Here is a 23,412-nt window from a genome sequence, read left to right on the forward strand (position 1 = left end):
TTAACAGTTAAATACTTACATTTTGTATGTTTTTTAAGTGTATTATGATTTAATAGCAAAACCATTGGTAATCAAATGAATGCATAACACGTTTTAATTCATCTTTTAAAATGTAATCAAATGAAACTTAATAATTAGTTGAATGTTTTGAGCAAGCAAAGTGCTGCACAACAGAGGTCTTTCAATTAAAACATGGATGAACAATTGTGATGTTCCTTAAAAATAATGGTTTAATGGTTTAATACGTGACTGGAAATCTGGGTAAAAATCTGAGCTGAAATCTTGTACTGTAATGTATTGGTAAAGTGGCAGTGTTTCGTGATTTAAATATAGTACTATTGTAGTCACTCACCATATAGTTATTGAATTAAATCTTCTTACAATAAGCGATTGATAGATCAATATTTCCACCTCCAGCAACGACCAGAATGTGACACAGTAATTCAAGAATAGAATCGAGATTCATATGTGAATTCACCCCTAATATTGACCTCCATGTACAGTATTTTTAGTAGAACATTTTAGTGTGAACGCTGCCATCCGAACCCTGGTGCCACCAAACAAGTGGACCCACTGAAAAGATATATACAAACGAACTCTGGTGCAGTTCGAATGAATATGAACACAACACAGACCAAAGACATGTAAACAAACCAAAAATACCTGTTTTTCCTTGTCATATTTCTGAAGAGACTTGTTTCAAAAGCATAACACATTTCAAATAAACACATTTCACTTTTGTATGTGTGTGTGTGTGTGTGTTTGTTTACGGTTTATGTGGACACAAATGTGTGTAATGACATGAATATTACAACGTAAACATGGTATATAAGAGACTTCATGTGTCCTCGTAAACCAAATGGCTTAAAAAACATATCAAAATGTGTTTTTTTTTATTCAAAATAATGCAGAAAGTTTTCTGTGATGGAAGAGTTACACATATGAATGCATAACACGTTTTAAACTGTGTTACTGTTATCATCACTTTGAGAAGTGCATTCTACTGTTCAGTTTTAATATATTTCTGTCATCAAGTTAAACCGAACTTTCATATTTCAATAGCAATAGTTTTTTTTTTTGTGGTTTAATATCATGGTTTGATAAAGTGTACTCTGCTTTTGAATTTTGATTTATTGATCCAAATTCTGCCAAATTCCATGACATTCTTCATTTATACAGTAAATAATCCATTTCATGACTGGATTCCACAATTCCATCAGTGTTTTTGCACCTGATTGGAAATCAGCTCTAAAAGCCTGCTAGTCTAAACTGTAGAAACGGCTTTGCACCTAATGTTCATTAATAATCAGCTGCAGTCGTTACTAATTAATGGACTGCGATGTCACAGGCCTTTGCGAACATAACCTTGACTCGACATTTGACGAGCCGTCACGTGCGAAAACACTCTCGCTCCCGACGGAGGCTGGAGAAAAGGCCCGTCGTTGCCATCACACTGAGCCGCTCCATGAGGTCCCGCTAATGTCAGCTTTGCATGCAAAGCGAGGGGAGGTTATCGAGTGGCAAGGCCTGCTGAGTGCAGCGTGCCCATTAAAAACCAGAGAGAGGGAAAAGAGGGGGAGGCAGAAAGAGAAAGAGGATGTTCGGAAAGCTTTCGGCACAGCTAGATTCCAGCGGTGTCGTGAAGAATGCTAATCTGCCTCATGCAAATCTTCCCTTACGCCGCCCCCATCCTCACAACACACACACACACACACACATACACACTCGTCGTCAACCTCCCCCATCCGCTCATCCCTCAGTTCTTCATAAAAGCTCAGGTTGATGTGTTTATCACCACGCTGCGTCTGCTAGTGTTCGGATATCGCTGTACAAAAGCGAGACGCGGCCACCAGGCTCACGGCGACGTGTTTCTGGGGCGTTTTCTCCACAGGAAAAGCCTTCTCAAACAAATCGGCTGAGAAAATAATCAAGGTACAAAAATAAAACATAACAGATATAACAAAATATGAGATCAACTAGTGTATCTATTTTTTTTTTAAAAACTGTTCACTAACAGAAATTATTTACAGTATCTTATTGACACATATTCAGTTTGAATTATTCAGTGCTTGCCAAACACACAAAAGTCCTTTTTTTACTTTTACTTTTAACAGATTTCTTTATAGTATTGTTTGTCAACTCTGTTGCAGTCAAATTAGTTAATGGTAACAGAGAAACAGAGTTTAACAGTAACAGAATTTCCAATTTTTAACTTTTTAGTCAAAAACCCCACTTGCTAGCATAAATGCTAAAAGCACATGGCACTAATGAAATCGAATTATCTGAAGTTCGGTAAAAAACCTCATGCGAATAAAGCTGGTGAAAGCTGGCTTTAAAGCGGATAAAAACCTGTGCGTAATGACGTCACATGCTGTTTTGCGATCAAATTGGTATATCGAATTGATTTGAGACATGTTAAGGTGTTTCCATTAGTGATGTGCGATACTGCAAATTTCTGTATCGATCCGATACCAAGTAAATACAGGGCCAGTATCGCCGATATCGATACCGATACCGATACTTTTTAAAAGCATGCATTTGAACTTTTATGCACTTTCCTGTGCTAGAGCAGTGTGTCATGATTTATGAGGTGAATGCATCATTAATATGCTAAATCTGAACACTTTTTCATGACTACTAGGCCTAAATATTTTGTGATTTGTGCTCTCAACTCCCCTTTAATTAGTCAGTGACTTTTATAAAACTAATTATAGTACAAGCCTACTACTAGCCTACTGTTCAAAAGTTTGGGGTCTGTAAGATTTTTATTTCTCTTAGTAAAAACTGTAATATTACAATTTAACAATTTAACATAGGCTATCTGTTTTCTATGCCATAGTAAACTGTAATTTATTCATGTGATCAAGGCTGAATTGTCGGCATCATTACTCCAGTCATGATGATAATTCATTTTAATATGCTGATTTGCTGCTCAGGAAACATTTCTTATTATTATCAATGTTGAAAACAGTTTCATATTTTGTTGGAAACCATGATACATTTTAAGCAGAATTATTTGATGAACAAAGTTGAAAGAACAGCATTTATATGAAGTAGATTTTTTTTTAACAGTGTAAAACCCTTGACTGTCATTTTTGATCAATTTAATGCATCGATCCTTGTTGAATAAAAATATTAATTTCATAAAAAAGATCTTACTGACGTCAACATTTTAAACCGTTATGTACAGTTTTGGTTTGTTTATTGCGAAATAACTCCCGATTGTTTCTCTGTCATCTAAGCAAGGCTTCGTTTCCCAACCGCACTGGGCCTGTGAGCTCAGCGAAGCACCAGCATCGAATGCTCTCTGTGATTGATTGGTTTCGTCTTGTATACAGATGACTAGGAGAAAAGGTTCTATCCTACACAATTACCCGCTAACATTCGCTTATTTTTCCACTTAGAAGCTTATTTTACGCACTGAATTGCGTGCTAAATTAATAAAAAAATACTGGTAAAAAAAAAAAACACATTTGGATCGATATTTTTATGTGAGGATCGATCCTTTTCGATACCACGTCAGTATCGAAATATCGATACTTCAGGATCGATCCGCCCATCACTAGTTTCCATTCATTTGCACAACATTCAAGCCAACATTTGCGAACAAAGTTTTACTAGGCAAAATGGATCGCACCATAATAACGTTTCCATCCGCGTTTATCGCATAAGCCGTATATATCGATCAAGATAAAATCCGTGAGACCGATAGTATTTCATTTGAGTCGAAATTCATGAAATTCAATCGAATTTTACTGTTTCCATAAGGCATTTTTCATTCGATATCACTTAATGCGGATAAAAACGTGTGGATGGAAACATAGCTATTGAGGTAAAGTGACATCATTTCCTGTATCTTACACATTTATGGGAGATAATCCCACAAATTTAAAGTATTTTTAAAGTACACAATTAGGCAAAGTATGGTACGGTAACAGAATTGACGTGAGATTTATGGACACATTTTCATAAGATAAAAGTTATTTTTTAAACAATTTAATGTTGTAGAATTAGGACCTTTTATTTATTTTATTTCGGGATTTTATTAATAAAATAAATGAAATATTACCAAAAGAAAAGTCAAATAAAATATTTTGATTACACAATGATACATGACTAAATCAGACAATGAGAAATTAGATTTTCAGCTATATTTCAGCTAATATTATATTGTTATGGCCTGTAACATTTTGTGATCCATGACAAACAGTAACAAATTATTACAATTATTCTAATTGGCTGTCAATGTTTTTATCGTTCATCAGACCAAAAAAATATCTTTCTGGAAGTGATTCCATCAATATCGTTCCTCAGTGCCTTTATCGTTGTAGTTGTGGTGTGAACTCTGCTTTTCTTTTATATTTATAAAATTTTTTATATTTTCTTTATCGTTATCGTTTTTGTCCTGGGTGCAAACAGGCTTTTACTCAGTGTTTTTGTCTTGTTTTCCAGTACAAATATCTAATAATTCTTAAATCAAGATACATTTTCTTGAGAAGCAAAATGAGGAGATTTACTAACAGCGTATGCCATCTTTGCTGTAAACTACTGTCAGGATTTACTTAAAGGGATAGTTCACACAAAAATGAAAATTGTCTGTCATTATTTACTCACCTTTTCAAACCCGCAATACTTTTGTTCATCTTTTGATGAAATCTGAGAGATTTCTGTCCCTCCATTGACAGCTACACAACTACCACTTTGACTCTTCAAAAAGTTCATAAAGAGTTCGTAAAACTAATCCATATGAATTGAGCGGTTTAGTAAAAATTTTCTGAAGAGACACAGTCGCTTTATATGATGAACCGATTGAATTTAGGTTTTTATTCACATATAAACATTCATCAACTCACACATCAGTAGTGGTAAACAGAAGCTCAAGCATGTTCGCTTGACGTGCGAGAACCAATGAGGTTCATTCTCGTGTTACGCATCACTTTTGAGCTTCTGCAAGAACCAATGAGGTTCATTCTCGTGTTACGCATCACTTTTGAGCTTCTGCAAGAACCAATGAGGTTCATTCTCGTGTTACGCAGCACGTTTGAGCTTCAGCAAGAACCAATGAGGTTCATCTCGTGTTACGCATCACTTTTGAGCTTCTGCAAGAACCAATGAGGTTCATTCTCGTGTTACGCAGCACGTTTGAGCTTCAGCAAGAACCAATGAGGTTCATTCTCGTGTTACGCATCACTTTTGAGCTTCTGCAAGAACCAATGAGGTTCATTCTCGTGTTACGCAGCCCGTTTGAGCTTCAGCAAGAACCAATGAGGTTCATCTCGTGTTACGCATCACTTTTGAGCTTCTGCAAGAACCAATGAGGTTCATTCTCGTGTTACGCAGCACTTTTGAGCTTCTGCAAGAACCAATGAGGTTCATTCTCGTGTTACGCATCACTTTTGAGCTTCTGCAAGAACCAATCAGGTTCATTCTCGTGTTACGCAGCACGTTTGAGCTTCAGCAAGAACCAATGAGGTTCATTCTCGTGTTACGCATCACTTTTGAGCTTCTGCAAGAACCAATGAGGTTCATTCTCGTGTTACGCAGCACGTTTGAGCTTCTGCAAGAACCAATGAGGTTCATTCTCGTGTTACGCAGCACTTTTGAGCTTCAGCAAAAACCAATGAGGTTCATTCTCGTGTTACGCATCACGTTTGAGCTTCAGCAAGAACCAATGAGGTTCATTCTCGTGTTACGCATCACTTTTGAGCTTCAGCAAGAACCAATGAGGTTCATTCTCGTGTTACGCATCACTTTTGAGCTTCAGCAAAAACCAATGAGGTTCATTCTCGTGTTACGCATCACGTTTGAGCTTCAGCAAGAACCAATGAGGTTCATTCTCGTGTTACGCATCACGTTTGAGCTTCAGCAAGAACCAATGAGGTTCATTCTCGTGTTACGCAGCACGTTTGAGCTTCTGCAAGAACCAATGAGGTTCATTCTCGTGTTACGCAGCACTTTTGAGCTTCAGCAAAAACCAATGAGGTTCATTCTCGTGTTACGCAGCACGTTTGAGCTTCAGCAAGAACCAATGAGGTTCATTCTCGTGTTACGCATCACTTTTGAGCTTCTGCAAGAACCAATCAGGTTCATTCTCGTGTTACGCAGCACGTTTGAGCTTCAGCAAGAACCAATGAGGTTCATTCTCGTGTTACGCAGCACTTTTGAGCTTCAGCAAGAACCAATGAGGTTCATTCTCGTGTTACGCAGCACTTTTGAGCTTCTGCAAGAACCAATGAGGTTCATTCTCGTGTTACTCAGCACTTTTGAGCTTCTGCAAGAACCAATGAGGTTCATTCTCGTGTTACGCATCACTTTTGAGCTTCAGCAAGAACCAATGAGGTTCATTCTCGTGTTACGCATCACTTTTGAGCTTCAGCAAGAACCAATGAGGTTCATTCTCGTGTTACGCAGCACTTTTGAGCTTCTGCAGTAACCAATGAGGTTCATTCTCGTGTTACGCATCACTTTTGAGCTTCTGCAAGAACCAATGAGGTTCATTCTCGTGTTACGGCATCACTTTTGAGCTTCAGCAAGAACCAATGAGGTTCATTCTCGTGTTACGCATCACTTTTGAGCTTCAGCAAGAACCAATGAGGTTCATTCTCGTGTTACTCAGCACTTTTGAGCTTCTGCAAGAACCAATGAGGTTCATTCTCGTGTTACTCAGCACTTTTGAGCTTCTGCAAGAACCAATGAGGTTCATTCTCGTGTTACGCAGCACTTTTTAGCTTCTGCAAGAACCAATGAGGTTCATTCTTGTGTTACGCATCACTTTTGAGCTTCAGCAAGAACCAATGAGGTTCATTCTCGTGTTACGCATCACTTTTGAGCTTCAGCAAGAACCAATGAGGTTCATTCTCGTGTTACGCAGCACGTTTGAGCTTCTACAAGAACCAATGAGGTTCATTCTCATGTTACGCAGCACGTTTGAGCTTCTGCAAGAACCAATGAGGTTCATTCTCGTGTTACGCAGCACGTTTGAGCTTCTACAAGAACCAATGAGGTTCATTCTCGTGTTTCGCAGCACGTTTGAGCTTCTACAAGAACCAATGAGGTTCATTCTCATGTTACGCAGCACGTTTGAGCTTCTGCAAGAACCAATGAGGTTCATTCTCGTGTTACGCATCACGTTTGAGCTTCTACAAGAACCAATGAGGTTCATTCTCGTGTTACGCATCACGTTTGAGCTTCTACAAGAACCAATGAGGTTCATTCTTGTGTTACGCATCACGTTTGAGCTTCTACAAGAACCAATGAGCTTCATTCTCGTGTTACGCAGCACGTTTGAGCTTCTACAAGAACCAATGAGGTTCATTCTCGTGTTACGCATCACGTTTGAGCTTCTACAAGAACCAATGAGCTTCATTCTCGTGTTACGCAGCACTTTTGAGCTTCTACAAGAACCAATGAGGTTCATTCTCGTGTTACGCATCACTTTTGAGCTTCAGCAAGAACCAATGAGGTTCATTCTCGTGTTACGCATCACTTTTGAGCGTCAGCAAGAACCAATGAGGTTCATTCTCGTGTTACTCAGCACTTTTGAGCTTCTGCAAGAACCAATGAGGTTCATTCTCGTGTTACGCAGCACTTTTGAGCTTCTGCAAGAACCAATGAGGTTCATTCTCGTGTTACTCAGCACTTTTGAGCTTCTGCAAGAACCAATGAGGTTCATTCTCGTGTTACTCAGCACTTTTGAGCTTCTGCAAGAACCAATGAGGTTCATTCTCGTGTTACTCAGTATTTTTGAGCTTCTGCAAGAACCAATGAGGTTCATTCTCGTGTTACGCAGCACTTTTGAGCTTCTGCAAGAACCAATGAGGTTCATTCTCGTGTTACGCATCACTTTTGAGCTTCTGCAAGAACCAATGAGGTTCATTCTCGTGTTACTCAGTACTTTTGAGCTTCTGCAAGAACCAATGAGGTTCATTCTGGTGTTACGCAGCACTTTTGAGCTTCTGCAAGAACCAATGAGGTTCATTCTCGTGTTACGCATCACTTTTGAGCTTCAGCAAGAACCAATGAGGTTCATTCTCGTGTTACGCAGCACGTTTGAGCTTCAGCAAGAACCAATGAGGTTCATTCTCGTGCTACGCATCACTTTTGAGCTTCAGCAAGAACCAATGAGCTTCATTCTCGTGTTACACAGCACGTTTGAGCTTCAGCAAGAACCAATGAGGTTCATTCTCGTGTTACGCAGCACGTTTGAGCTTCAGCAAGAACCAATGAGGTTCATTCTCGTGTTACGCATCACGTTTGAGCTTCAGCAAGAACAAATGAGGTTCATTCTCGTGTTACGCAGCACGTTTGAGCTTCAGCAAGAACCAATGAGGTTCATTCTCGTGTTACGCAGCACGTTTGAGCTTCAGCAAGAACCAATGAGGTTCATTCTCGTGTTACGCAGCACGTTTGAGCTTCAGCAAGAACCAATGAGGTTCATTCTCGTGTTACGCAGCACGTTTGAGCTTCAGCAAGAACCAATGAGGTTCATTCTCGTGTTACGCAGCACGTTTGAGCTTCAGCAGGAACCAATGAGGTTCATTCTCGTGTTACGCAGCACGTTTGAGCTTCTGCAAGAACAAATGAGGTTCATTCTCGTGTTACGCAGCACGTTTGAGCTTCTGCAAGAACCAATGAGGTTCATTCTCGTGTTACGCAGCACGTTTGAGCTTCAGCAGGAACCAATGAGGTTCATTCTCGTGTTACGCATCACGTTTGAGCTTCAGCAAGAACAAATGAGGTTCATTCTCGTGTTACGCAGCACGTTTGAGCTTCTGCAAGAACCAATGAGGTTCATTCTCGTGTTACGCATCACGTTTGAGCTTCAGCAAGAACCAATGAGGTTCATTCTCGTGTTACGCATCACGTTTGAGCTTCAGCAAGAACCAATGAGGTTCATTCTCGTGTTACGCATCACGTTTGAGCTTCTACAAGAACCAATGAGGTTCATTCTCGTGTTACGCATCACGTTTGAGCTTCTGCAAGAACCAATGAGGTTCATTCTCGTGTTACGCATCACGTTTGAGCTTCAGCAAGAACCAATGAGGTTCATTCTCGTGTTACGCATCACGTTTGAGCTTCTACAAGAACCAATGAGGTTCATTCTCGTGTTACGCATCACGTTTGAGCTTCTACAAGAACCAATGAGGTTCATTCTCGTGTTACGCATCACGTTTGAGCTTCTGCAAGAACCAATGAGGTTCATTCTCGTGTTACGCATCACGTTTGAGCTTCAGCAAGAACCAATGAGGTTCATTCTCGTGTTACGCATCACGTTTGAGCTTCTACAAGAACCAATGAGGTTCATTCTCGTGTTACGCATCACGTTTGAGCTTCTACAAGAACCAATGAGGTTCATTCTCGTGTTACGCATCACGTCTGAGCTTCAGCAAGAACCAATGAGGTTCATTCTCGTGTTACGCATCACGTTTGAGCTTCTACAAGAACCAATGAGGTTCATTCTCGTGTTACGCATCACGTTTGAGCTTCTACCAGAACAAATGAGGTTCATTCTCGTGTTACGCAGCAATTTTGAGCTTCTACAAGAACCAATGAGGTTCATTCTCGTGTTACGCATCACGTTTGAGCTTCAGCAAGAACCAATGAGGTTCATTCTCGTGTTACGCATCACATTTGAGCTTCTACAAGAACAAATGAGGTTCATTCTCGTGTTACGCAGCACGTTTGAGCTTCTGCAAGAGGTTTGTTCTTGCACGTCAAGCATGTTCGGTTGAGTTTCTGTTTATGTTCGCTGATCAATGTTTATATGTAAATAAAAGACAATTCAATCTGTTCATCATATAAAGCGACTGTCTGTCAAACTGCGACTGTCAAATTCACAAATATTTATGAACTTTTTAAAGAGTCAAAGTGGTAGTTGCGTAGCTGTCAACGGAGGGACAGAAAGCTCTCAGATTTCATCAAAAGGGCCTTCATTTGTGTTCCGAAAATGAACGAAGTCTTGCGGGTTTGTACAACACAAGGGTGAGTAGTCAATGACAGAATTTTCTTTTTCATTTTTGGTGAACTAACCCTTCAAGACATGCAGTGAAAAATTAGCGCTGAAAAGACGTGGACAGGGTTTTTTTTTTGCGGCTGACCTTATTGGATATGCATTTGTTTGAGTTTATTTTTCAGAAATGTATGGAAGGTTTGCAGTAGTCAGTTTATGGTATTATATTATAGTCCTGTGAAACACGAATCACGTTAAAAGAGCTCATCAGTAGGTGGTACATTACTTTCAAACGCGATACAGTTTTAAACCCTTTAGCGTCACTCACTGGACATTTCGTTCTCTAACTGCCACAATACGCACAATGACCAACATTATAAAATGTTGCCAGATTCACGTTCAAATGAAACTGAACACGCCTTTAGCATCACTCACTGGACATTTCACTTTTCACTTTGTCACGAAAGGCAAAAAAAAAAGACTATCTAAAATATAATTTTGCAGAAATGTCGCCACATGCACGCCTGAGTTGCATTTGCTCCATATAGGAGAATTGATAAACGGACTTTTAAAGAGAGCAACAAGGTTGTTAATTGATGGTAATGCTTTTGTTAAAGCCATTAGTTTGCATTATTTCAACTTATTTTTTAGATAGTGGAATTCCTGGTGAAAACTACATTACCAATGATTTTGTAAAGAAAACTCACCAATCAGAGAATGGCAAACTGTGCTAAAAGAACACTTTATCACCTGACACTTGTAGTTCTTTCCCTTCACTTATATCTATGTCTTTTTGTCCGATTTTCAAATCTTTTTTTCTTCAAATGAAAGGCTTTTTTTAAAATGCCAATGAGCAAAATGGATGATACTTCCAGAGCCAATGGCACTGAAACTGAAACGTGAGCTGTTGCACTCAGTTATATTAACCCAATAAATAAATCAGAAACAAACCAGAACATCAAGTTTGCATTCTCTGATATAGTCAAACACCTTCATCAACAACACCAATGGACTGTCATGAGTTGCAGATGCTTTAGTTTTTCTCCAAAGTTTCTTCATTGTGGAGAATGCCTAGATCCTGAACGATCCAGAAAGCCAACGAGGTCTCCCCATGAGGCCGAGGGCACGGTTTGCATTGAACTCCCAGTATAAACAGTGCACTAGATTGCTGGTGAATATGCAGCCATTGATTGAGATGTATTGAGATGGATCGATTCTCCTCCCACAGATCTCGAGCAGTGCCACCCTGGAGGGAAAAGGGCAGCTGAAGTTCACCGCAGGCAAGTGGAGCCCACATCACAACAGCACCCAGCTGGCCACAGCCAACGACACTGCCATCCGGGGCTGGGACCTGCGGAGCATGAGGTGAGACGAGACCAGCGTTAAGCCTTGTTTATGCTTTCGCTGCGCGAGTCTCCCCAAACGGACGAGGCATTTATACCTGAAGCGCTCACCGTTGTACTATTCTGTGAAACGACAGGAGGCGACTCGGAGTAATTGTCCTCTATACCATCAGGAATCAGCGGTGAGAAGTAGTAAGGTACACACGTGATGTGGTACACTTCACCAAAACCACACTACAAAAGAATCGTGTAAAGCAGTAAACCTTGAGATTATTACTCGTGACATTAGAACAAAACAGGGCTGTAGTACTCGAGTCCGGACTCGAGACCGGTTTTCTATGGTCTCGGACTCGCTGGTATTCGGACTCGGACTTGTCCCGGTCTCGGCCACTGGTCTTGCCAAATATGGCTTTTGGTCTCGACCGAGTCCAGGTGTCTTTTTTATGTTCCCAGTAACGTATTATTGTAGTATGCACCCGCAGACTTCCACAGAAACCTCCGCAGATTACCGCAGATTGTAGTGCCCGTCATTGACAAGTACGACCTGCGTGTGTGTGATTTCTTTTCTACTATTTGCTACTGCAATACCGGCGCATAGCTGAAATAACAGATCTGTCTATTCACTGCCGATCATAATATGAAATTGCTATATGGACTAGTCACTGTGAATATTAAAGACTGCTATCAAATCTGATTTTTCAGCGAGTCTCTGCAAGTGAGCGCCGCAGGTTCGTGTACTACACATACTCAAGTACACGTTTATCTTCAGCATTTCATCGTCAGATACACTCAGAAACCCGTCAAAATAAAAGTTCGGTTTAACGTGAAGAAATTACCACAGATATATTTTACTGGAGTTAAGCTATATTGTCATTTAGTTGCTCAAATGCTCAGTAGGCTACTAGTACCTAGCAGTGGTAATAGTAGTGGGTTGGTGTTTGTATCAGTTCTAACACTGCTATTATGAGGTATCACCATATGTCATCATTCTTTTTTCTTTAGATAAGAAGATTATATGATATCAAGGGAAATGTCTATACTTAAAAATCCTGGGTGTTGTGACACTGTTTTTGCTTTTAGATCAACAAATAATAACCCAAAATGATTGTCATTTAATGACTTTTTTCCTGTCCTGGACTCGGTCTTGACTCGGACTCGAACCTTTTTGGACTCGGTCTTGTCTTGGACTCGACTAGTCCTGGTCTTGGACTCGACAAAGGTGGTCTTGACTACAGCCCTAGAACAAAATAAATGGATATGAGGGCGTAGCCAATACAAGTAAATTTACGATATCTTACATATTTTCTAATTTCACTAAACATTTTAATTTAGTTTTGTGAACATTTTTATAAAACATGGACCTTTATTTTTATTTAAAGGCATACTATGCAGAAATTGTGTTTTTGTCAAACAGCGACCCCTATAGTCGCTGTGGAATACTTGAACTGTCGTAAATAGCTAGCTAGACATATGTGGAAATTATTGGACTGGTCTAATTATCAACAATGGATGAATGAACAGCATCGTAAAAAAATGACATACAAGCAAGCGCAACAACATAGAACACAAACAAGTTTAGAAATAAGAGATTTATTTACTAGTCCATCAACAAGATCGCCAGATCAGCATTGCGGTTGCATTCAGCTGCTTTTTAGCTCGCGCCGTCTAGTGAAAGGCGAAAGCCCGACCGAGTGCGACTGTCACAACTCTGAAGGAAATAGTCAAAGGATTCAGTTGCGAGTAAACAGTAATTTATGGAGCACAATAGTAGATTTTTGTGTGGGTCAAAATGGAAGCAGGCAGAAGAAGACTCAGGCTCGGCAACGCAGGGACGCAGTGGGCAGACACAGATGCAGGAACAGGTAGAAATTCTTCCGGGAAAATCTCAGGAAACCACTGCATGGGTACAGGACTGGAATGCAGGAGAACACGGCGAGTAGAACCCTGGTGGCCTCAACAACCATCTGACAAAGACAGGACGAGGTAACAAACAATATATAGGACACCCTCATTCAAAACAGCTGGCGCTGATCAGCTCATCAGCCGCGCTGATCAGCCGCGCTTACTCACACAACACGCACACACATAGCGAGGGCGAATCAGGGACTCTTTTCCGGTTCCTCACGCGGTCAGATTCTCTTTTCCTTTTCCTAGTCTCTTCCGACCACGTTTTCTTTCCTTTTTTCATCGTCGAGTATCACGTCTGAAATGCGCGCAAGTGTCTTCGTGCTTCATATGTGGTTGTTGATGTGTGTGACGTCGTTGCCGTAAAGCAAGTCGTGATTTTCGCGAGATTTGTCGGGGGCGCTCCTCTCAAACTTGCATTGCTGGTTTTTCAAGCGGCGTCCCCCCCAAGCTTCACTACCAGGATGATTCGCCCTACTATGAGTTTGTTTACCACCGAAATGACTTTGAAGCTGTTATATTAAGGTACAATTCTTGCATAGTGTGCCTTTAAAGGGATTATGTCTGCTATTGTAGGCTCATTTTGTAAATATAAGCAACTATTTTAGCACTATTTTAGTGCTATTCTAGCACAAACTGGGTGCCGGTGCAGTGAGACGTCAAGTCAAGTCATCTTCATTTATATAGCGCTTTTAACAATGGAGATTGTTTCAAAGCAGCTTTACAGAGATAAACATACAATTTACGGTAACAGAGATTGTTTTGGCTTTATAGCGATTTTTGAATAATGTTATTTCCGGCTAAAGTTGGTTTTGATTGATTCACTTCCAGCAAAATGATCATTTGTTATTATTACATTAGGGGCCACTAAGACGACGACGTTCTCTCTAAACAGACTTTAAACGGGAACCTGTGACCTGATGGCGTTCACATGCGCATTAAAAATTGATTCTATAGTTAAATTCGTTTGAATATGTGTGCGCAGGTTTGTAATTTCCCTACAAACCATGCCTAAACAAACTACTTGTCTTGCCTATAAATTTGATACAGAATTTTATTTTATCACTTCGGGGTACGCGAACCGGATTTTCAACAACGCTTTATCTGTAGAGTGGGAAAGGAACATGCCCGGCCAGATTCGGCTCGAAGTCGTGCGTCTGCGGATGCGGAGCCGCGCGGAAAGTTATAAAAAAACGCTGTGCACACCCAAGGGGGTAATCCACCAGCCGGAAACTGAAGCCTCCCCGGGGGCCGCCATCGGCTAGCAAGCCTTCACCGACTGTTAGCATTCCATCGACTCCCATTCATTTTTGCGTCACTTTGACAGCGAATAACTTTACATCTGAGGCGTTTAAAGACTCCATTTGTCCCTTATTTATTTCTAAAGAAACACGACAATGTATAAAAGGCTCCATTACTTTGTATCTTACGTTATGGCCCGTAGAAGCAGTTTTTGTAAAAATAGGCTAACGATTGCATCATAACACGCGACTCTCTGTCGCACAGAAGAGAAATTACCATATAGACAGGAGGAGAAGCTCGCGCGCAATCGGGGGGACATGGAGGAATAAAGTTGAGGGAGAAGCCCATAGAGAGTCATAAAGTTGCTCCTGCTGCTCATGGACAGCTCTACTCACGCTCTCCGGCTCTGCAAGATTCGGAAGGGAATGATTCAGATTCCTCTTGGCACCGCTACTAGAAGACGTACAGCTGTCAGTCAGGTTGCTCACGTCACATCTGCGTCGTCCAGCTCAGTGTGAGCCTGCGCAGTCGCTCGGCCATCAGGAAGTCAGTGCTTCTAATTGACTTCACTTTTCTCCGTTGAAGTTTATGGGGTCGCTGTGTCCATTTCTTTTACTGTCTATATGCACACTGCCACACGAAATGGGGTCTCGCGCAAGGCCGCCCACACCGCGGTGACGCAATTTTTGCCGCGCACACCTTCTTCACACTCGTGCGGACGCGGCGAGAATAAACCAAGCTTAATTTGGATAAACTGTGCATGGCTACTTTTTATTTATTTTTTTGGTAATATCTCAAACATTTACTGTACAAACTCTGGCTTGGTTTGTTTCAAAATCCCAATCACCAGATCCAATATTCCAACTGCACAAACATAAAATATTGTACCAGACTGAATAGGAATGTGTTTTTGTTAAAAAAGCACGATTTTCTTTGAATATGTAGATTAAAGGGTTTGTTCACCCTAAAATGAAAACTTTATCATCACCCACTCACTATAAAGTTGTTCAAACCTGTATGAGTTTCTTTCTTCTGCTGAACACAAAAGAAGATATTTTGAAGAATTGTGGTAACCAGAAAGTAGACGTTCACAAACATTGATTTCACTCGGCACACATATTCTAGCTTCCCGCTCACACTCGCCGGATCATGACAATCTGAGCTCTACAAACATTGAGGAACAGATCACTTTGTCAAAAATCAAAAGTAACATTCCTTCAAAGTGTGATGTTTGACAATGCATTATTAGTGCTGAGAAACATGTTCAGCCTGATGTTCAGAGCATTCAGTGAACCACATAATGTCTAAATAATGCAGCTGCAATCTCTTAGATGAATGCAAAAGAGTAGGCCTTCCAAAATGTACTATTGAAATACTATTACCATAAGGTTTTTTTTACCGTTCAAAAGTTTGGGAAGTCTCTTCTGCTCACCAAGGCTGCATTTATTTGGTCAAAAATGCAGTAAAAACAGTAATATTGTGAAATATTATAATAATTTAAAATAACTGTTTTGTATGTGAATGTATAGTAATCTGTAATTTATTCCTGTGGTCAAAAGTTGTATTTTCAGCATCATTACTCCAGTCTTCAGTGTCACATGATCCTTCAGAAATCATTCTAATATGATGATTTGATGCTAAAGAAACATTTATGATTATTATAAACGTTGAAAATGTATTTTTTGTTGTTGTTGTGGAAACTGTGATACATTCAAAAGTGTAGGGTAGGTAAGATTAAAAAAATAAAAATAATACTTGTATTCTGTAAGGACACATTAAATTGATCAAAAGTGACAGTAAAGACATGTATTATCCTAAAAAATATTATATTTCAAATAAATTATGTTATTTATAAACTTTATATTTAAAGAACCAGTTTCCACAAAAATATCAAGGAGACCAAACTGTTTTCAACATTGATAATAATAAGGACCATATTAATAACTGATCACCAGTTTTAATTAATAGTAATTGAACAAATCAGCATATCAGAGTGATTTCTGAAGGATCATGTGACACTGAAGACTGGAGTAATGATGCTGGAAATACAGCTTTGATCACAGGAATAATATTTCTACTTTTACTGTCTTTTTTCTGATCAAATAAATGCAGCCTTGGTGAACAGAAGATAATTGTTTTGATGACGGTGAGATAAAACACTCATATTTAGAGTTTGATTATTGATAATTGATTCCATCATTACTTTTCCAGACCATGTGCACATAAACATGCCGATGACTCTACATTTTTGTTATTTTCAAGGTGATCCTTGAAACTTTAATGTAGGGATGTCCCGATCCGATACTCAGGATCGGTATCGGCTCCGATACTGCCATTTTTGCGGGATCGGGTATCGATCAGACATCGATCAGACGAGGCCGATCCAAATCCGATATTGTGGGTATACTATTATGTGTTATTGTTAAGCCCCACAAAAGGCAAAAAAACATTCTAAAGTACCATAACGTTTTCGTGCACTCTATTATAAGTGTTCTGAAGCCATTATGTGAGAGAGAAATTAATATTTAAGTCATTAAATTCAAGATCACGTAAACTTTTCCCTCTCGCGGCTGTCAGTCATTCTCCATTCAGCATTCAAACAGCGCGTCGCGTTCGGTTACAGTCAATGATGAAACTATCTTCAAGATGATTCAATGTTAATACTATTATACTTGATCTGTAAGATAAAGGTCTATGTTTTCGCATATAACAACTTTATCTTGCTGGACTTTATTGCTGTAGCCTGTAACTCAATCGTGTTACTCTCTACCGGGTGTCGGACGCTGTCGGTTTGATCCATAGGGTTTGATCACAACACTAGAGTCAGAGCACTATAATTGTTCTTCACGCGCACAGTTACTAAAATTTAAAACTGTTAAAAGAAAAGGCTCAATAAACGATTGCATAGATAGATACTGTATAATACACTGTCCATCAATATGTATCTCCGTTGTGCTTTGAACTTTTCAAAGCGGACTCGACGCGCTGCGTGCTGTAACTCCACGTGGCTTCAAGCGCATCATTCTCCGCTCGGGATGCGCATACGCGCTTTGTGCCGCACTGTATTGAAGCCTTTCATATCATAATACAGTGACGCAATTAAAGCTTATTAACATTAATAATTATTAATGTTGCTGCCTCATTAAATAGCTGTGCAATACACTTAAAACATGTCTCAATTTTATAGCAGATTTAGCTATATCTAAAATAATTATCTTTTTCATTTTTGTTACCCTTGTTTTTCATGAATGTATTTTACAACAATAAGAAGAGCAATGTTGTATTATCCACTAATCTAGTTTATAATAGCATTTTTGTCATAGATTATGATCATATATTTTGGGGATTTGTTGTTTATCTTTATAATGAAGCTGTCTGTATTAAGTAGATTGTGTTTAACACACACAAGAGTGATAATCAGTTTAACACAGTTATAGAAATTCTACTTGATTTAAAAAACAAAAACTGTACTGGTATTTACAATGTAGAATGCTGCTGTTTAAATTGTTTTAACTTTAAACCTGTTGGTAGCTAGCTAGCTTTAAGTACTGAAGTATCTGTATTTTCTTTCATTTATATATTTCTTTATTTTTTTGTAGTGTTTGAATAAAGGGTGGCAATCTTTCATAATCAACTGTTGTTGTGGACTATATAGGAGGTATATTTTAGGTGGCTAATTGAGAAAATTGCTATATTTTTTATTAGTTTAAGAATAAAATAAAAATATCGGATTAATATCGGTATCGGCAAAAGCCAAAGCTGCGGCATCGGTATCGGTATCGGAAGTGAAAAAGTGGTATCGGGACATCCCTACTTTAATGTGATCCTCTGGTAGAAAGAACCGTCAGATTGTGTTTGCATTAGAGCTCTTATGGTCACTGTTTCTCCAAATATCTTCTTCAGTTTGATTGCGCCTACACCAGAAGTCGTCCGCACATTCATTTACGGCTCAGTGAGGAAGGTGTTAAAGGTTCAAAAGTTTCAGCATAAATGCTTTTTTTTTTTTTTAATAAGGTACAATTATTTCATTAACTTTGTCTTCCATCTGTTTCTGTTCCAGGTGAAGGTTTTAAAGGGTCATAAATAAATATATGCACTGCACATGATGGAAGCCAATATTAGCATCCAATATTTTTCCTATTAGGTATTTTCCTATTTCCTTTTTTTTTTTTTTTTTTTTTTTTTACTTTGTTGCTTTAACAACCAATATTGGGGTCAAACAAAAGAAAATCCATGGAATTGACTAATTTCATTAGATTATACTGTAGATACTTAACTGACTGTGATTATTGACCAAACTGATTGCCTACGTAAAATTATAATGTATGTTTATATGTGCTGCTGTAGCTAAAAAAAAAAAATATATATATATATTTATTTTTATTGCAAGTTAACAAAACATTGTAGTTTACAAGATAAAAGATCAGTGAATTATATACACATACAAAAGAAAGAAAGACGTACATGGAGCACACACAAAATAAACAAAACAAAAACAAAACAAAAACACGACAAAAAAAACAGCTAAATATAAATATATCGATCTAGTGATGTATGCAGGTACATTGTTTAAGCAATGGGATATTTTAGAGATATAGATAGAAGCAATATTGAGATATTAGTAATTGTAATAGAATTGTAATAGAAGTAGAGGCGGTATTCATACTAATAATAATAATTATAACAAAGATAAAAATAGCAGCGATAGTAGCGGTAGCAGTGGCAACAAACAGCATTCATGATAATAATAGTAGGAGTAGTGGTAGCACTGTATTTATAATAATAATAATAGTAATTATAATAATACATATAGATCAGTCAATAAAATTATTGTGAATATACACTATTCTCTAGGCCTGGGAGCCACTCTACCACTGCCGGTGAGCACAACCAACAGACCTCCCCGGCATAGACCTCCCACCGTCAGCGACACCCGACCCCAACAGTTACGCCTCTATGTTTCGCTGAGTCTTCCTCCGCAGAGTAAGATGGGGCACCATAACAGGCACCGCCAGACCAAGCTCACCTAGTCTGGTTGTGACCTGACAGGACATAAGTCAAGTTTGGTTGCCCCTTTGTTTGTTTTTTGGTAATCTGTGGCTTAGACCCTGGTGTGCACTGGTTAGCTCCCTAGCCAGAGACACGACATCCAGCCCAGATATCCGTCCACCATATTTATTTTGCATGACGGAAGGGATTGGGGGCATGGGCGGTAAAAAAGGAGGGCCCCCCGCCCAAAAAAGGCCAGTCGCACCCACCGACAGCACCTAGAACAGTTGCCTGACCGAGGTCATTTATATTTACTAGGAATATAAATGGTTTTATAATATACAATAACACCATATTATTGTGGTATACAAACCACATATTATTATTATAATTTTTTTATTTTTTTTTGGAGATGGTGGTAGTAGGGATGGTAGTATTGATATTATAAAAAACAATTTTATGTATAAATCATTCAAAATAATTAATGGATGAACATTTTTTAAATTATCTTATAATTAAGATAAAATTCTTAAATTAAAATGAAAAGCACAATTTATTTTTTTATATATAAAAAAATTTGTCACTACCCTTCAGGCGTGTTTTTTTTTTTTTTTTTTTTTTTTTTTGGACAACCCTGGTCTAGGTCCTGCAAGCATAATGTCTAAACTGCAAATTATGGCAATAATTGAATCTCCATCTATCCTCATTTTTCACGTAAGAGTGAACGTGGCTTTTTGTCAATGGAATGTGTCTGGCTTCCGGTGTCGTCCGCTTCTGCTTATATTTAGCTGTACAAAACAGCTCATTATGCTGCTTAATATCGCAAACTTGCATTTCTAACCATATTATTTGAATGTATTGTCATAACTATGAACACTAATGCACTATTCTTCTCGTTATATCTATTGAATCGGGAACATTCACAAAAAAGCAGTTCACTTCTGCATTGAAAAATAAGGTGTGTTTGTATGTGAGTCAGTGTTTTCCGCTGTCAGGCTGCATACATCCACACACTGTCTCCTGACCTTTTAACTTCCCTGCTGTCCATCTAATAACCCATAGCCTTTAGAAAGTGCCATTCCTACAGAGCGTTTAAGAGCTGCTTGAGATCCGCAACTGTCTTCCTTGTGGACCGAGGCAGAAATCAGGCCTTCCATTCGGCATGTCTTAGTTCTCCGTGATGTTGCCATGGAAACACCGGTCCGACTTGGTGAGCATTTGGGAAACGCAGCCCGATCCGCTCAGGCAAGTCCATTTATCAGCCGTGCCGTGCGGATCAGGGGCTTCGTAATGACTTCTGTGACCAGGAAAAGGGCGTTGGGAAGGGGACGCGGATTGACCCGCACCGTGTCCTTAGGCTTACGGATCAACACTAATCTCTCTCCGATTTGGCGTGGCATGTGCCGTGTGCTCACCGGATCCCAATTTCACATTTACAAGCATGAAGGACTCAGGAGCAGCGCTGCTAACCTCATTTCTTACTCCATTTCGGTGCTGGCTGTGTCTCGGGACGCTTCCCTGCTCCTTAAACGGGATGAAGTTCCCAACCCCTCCTCTGTTGTGTCTGCTCGCTTCGAGAAGGCCAAGCAACAGATACGTGTCATGATTCTTGTGTTCCCCTCGTCTTGTGTTATTTCCTGTTTTGTAGTCCTTTGTAGTTTTTCTTGTTGATTAGTTCCTGATTGTTCCCAGGTGAGTCTTGCAGCGCCTCATCAACCACAAACTGTATGCCGAAGCGGAAAAGTGTGAGATCCATCAATCCTCAATTCCCTTCCTCGGTTACATCATCAGTCCTGAAGGAGTGTCTACGGATGTGGGAAACGTACGAGCGGTTCTAAGTTGGCCTCAATCCACTACAGTAAAAAAACTACAAAGGACTACAAAAAATGGCACAGAACAGGAAATAACACAAGTCCACAAAAGACAAGGGGAACACAAGACGGGGATCATGACACATATAACTATCGGCGTAAAGTTTATCAAGATCTGAACAACCTGTAAAACTGCAGTTTGGTTAGTTTTGAGCTGATGTTTAGGGGACATTAGAGTCCTTGTGGTAAATGATTAAACTACAGGTACGTTTTATAAACCCTGTTATACCATGGTCTGGGTGAATACTCGATTCTGATTGGCTGCAGGGTGTCCATTAAAAAGTGATCGAGGACACCTAGTAAAGGAGTTCTGGTGAAACTGAATGTTTACCGTTCAAAATTAATTAATAAATGCGCTGGCTACATCAGCTGTGAGTAACCATAGCAACAGGCAGTCAAAGTATCCGGTTACAAGTTATTGTATCAAAACAAACATCTAGTTAGCCGTTATACATAGCCTACTAATACAACAATGAGCGAAAAAATAATAACTATGCCTACCTGTGTTTTAATTATAGGTTAAAAAAAACGAAAGTGTAACGCCCATGGCTAGACAAGCCGAACTTACATGAACAAAAAAATACGTGAACTTTCTGGCTAGTAAGTTAGCTAAACTGAAGGGTTCTCCGAGCTGAGCGGACTATAAATATCTCCGGTTGCTAAATAAACCGTCAGGCGTAACCAGGGAAACCAAGTTATTGTTTGTAAAAACTTTAGATTTCGATTGTAAAACTAATTAAAATATAAACTAATGTTTTAAAAATGTGTTATTTGGCAAGTGACCATGGTATAAGCGGGTTAATGCCCTTCGAGGTGTCCATTGTTTAGGTATTAATGGACTCCGCTGCGTGTCGGACGGTTCACGCCTCGCCATCGTCCATTAATACCTGACAATGGACACCTCGTCGGGCATTAACCCTTACTCACCCTTACTCAGAGGACAAATTACCAATAGGGATGTATCAACTCACTTACTCGTACTCTAGTTTCCTTCTTCTGTGGAGAAGGATGTTGATAACCAGTTGACGGTAGCCGTTGACTTACATAGTAGGGAAAAAATACTATGGAAGTTAATGGCTACCGTCAGTTGTTTTATTACCAACATTCTTCAAAATATCTTCTTTTGTGTTCAACAGAAGAAGCAGGTTTGGAACAACATGAGGGTGAGTAAGTCAAGTCAAGCCAATGTAGATTGTTTCAAAGCAGCTTTACAGAGATAAACTTAATATAATTTAAGGTAACAGAGATTGGTTTGGTTTTATAGCGGTTCTTGAATAATGTTATTTTCCAGCTAAAGTTAGTTTTGATTGATTTACTTCCGTTGAAATTATCATTTGTTATTAAATTAGGGGCCGCTAAGATGACACCGTTCTCTCTAAACAGACTTTAAACTGAACCTGTGATAAACGCTGATGGCGTTCACATGCGCATTAAGAGTTGATTCTATAGTTATGTGCGTTTGAATATATGTGCGCAGGTTTGTAAGTGATGACAGCATTTTCATGTTTGGGACTGTCTCTTTAAAACAGGCTATGGTCAGTTATATCCTGTCAATCACAAGGAGGCGGAGAACGTGTCAGACTGCATGAATTTGAATTGAATTTGAATTGAATTGAATTTAGCGCTGTTTATGTGACAATAATGCATTAACAGTTGAACATGTTATGTTAAAGCAGGCTTTATTCGAGCCTATGAATCACCTGTAGTTTAAGCCAGGGTTTTTCCCTACATCAATCATCATTTGTAGCGTCTCCCGTCCAATAATTATGAAGAGCTTTGTGCTCGGTTACTTCTAATAAGAAACAAAGTCTCAGCTTTCAAATTATCTCCATTTTATCATGAAAGTCAAACAATAAATGGCGTTTTGATGCTCTTAAATGCGAGTCATCTCTTCCAATTTAATACAAGTTGTTACACCACAAAAGAAACATGAATGAACATTAGAAGGTATGTTGAAAGAAATGTGTCTTGTCTCCTGTAATCACTCGATCAGTGTTTCAACCGCGGAAAGACGTCAATAAAACAGCTTGAGAACAATGTGCCACTTAACGTTGCATTTACATCTGGAAAGTTATACAAAGTTCACAGCTATAAAAAAAACACTAGCTTATTT

At 39.2% G+C, this 23,412-nt stretch overlaps 1 protein-coding gene across 1 annotated transcript in view; it reads left to right on the top strand.

Moving 5' to 3' along the window:
• Nucleotides 1-23,412, top strand: part of eipr1 (EARP complex and GARP complex interacting protein 1) — a 68,790-nt gene that overhangs the window by 26,015 nt on the left and 19,363 nt on the right. The window contains exon 6 of the mRNA XM_056255844.1: nt 11,178-11,314. Coding sequence (XP_056111819.1) covers nt 11,178-11,314 — 137 coding nt within the window. The remainder of the gene's footprint in view (nt 1-11,177; nt 11,315-23,412) is intronic.

Source organism: Rhinichthys klamathensis, unplaced genomic scaffold (genome assembly GCF_029890125.1).
Source record: "Rhinichthys klamathensis goyatoka isolate OS25496 unplaced genomic scaffold, OSU_Roscu_1.1 h1tg000123l_1, whole genome shotgun sequence".
Taxonomy (NCBI): Eukaryota; Metazoa; Chordata; class Actinopteri; order Cypriniformes; family Leuciscidae; genus Rhinichthys; species Rhinichthys klamathensis.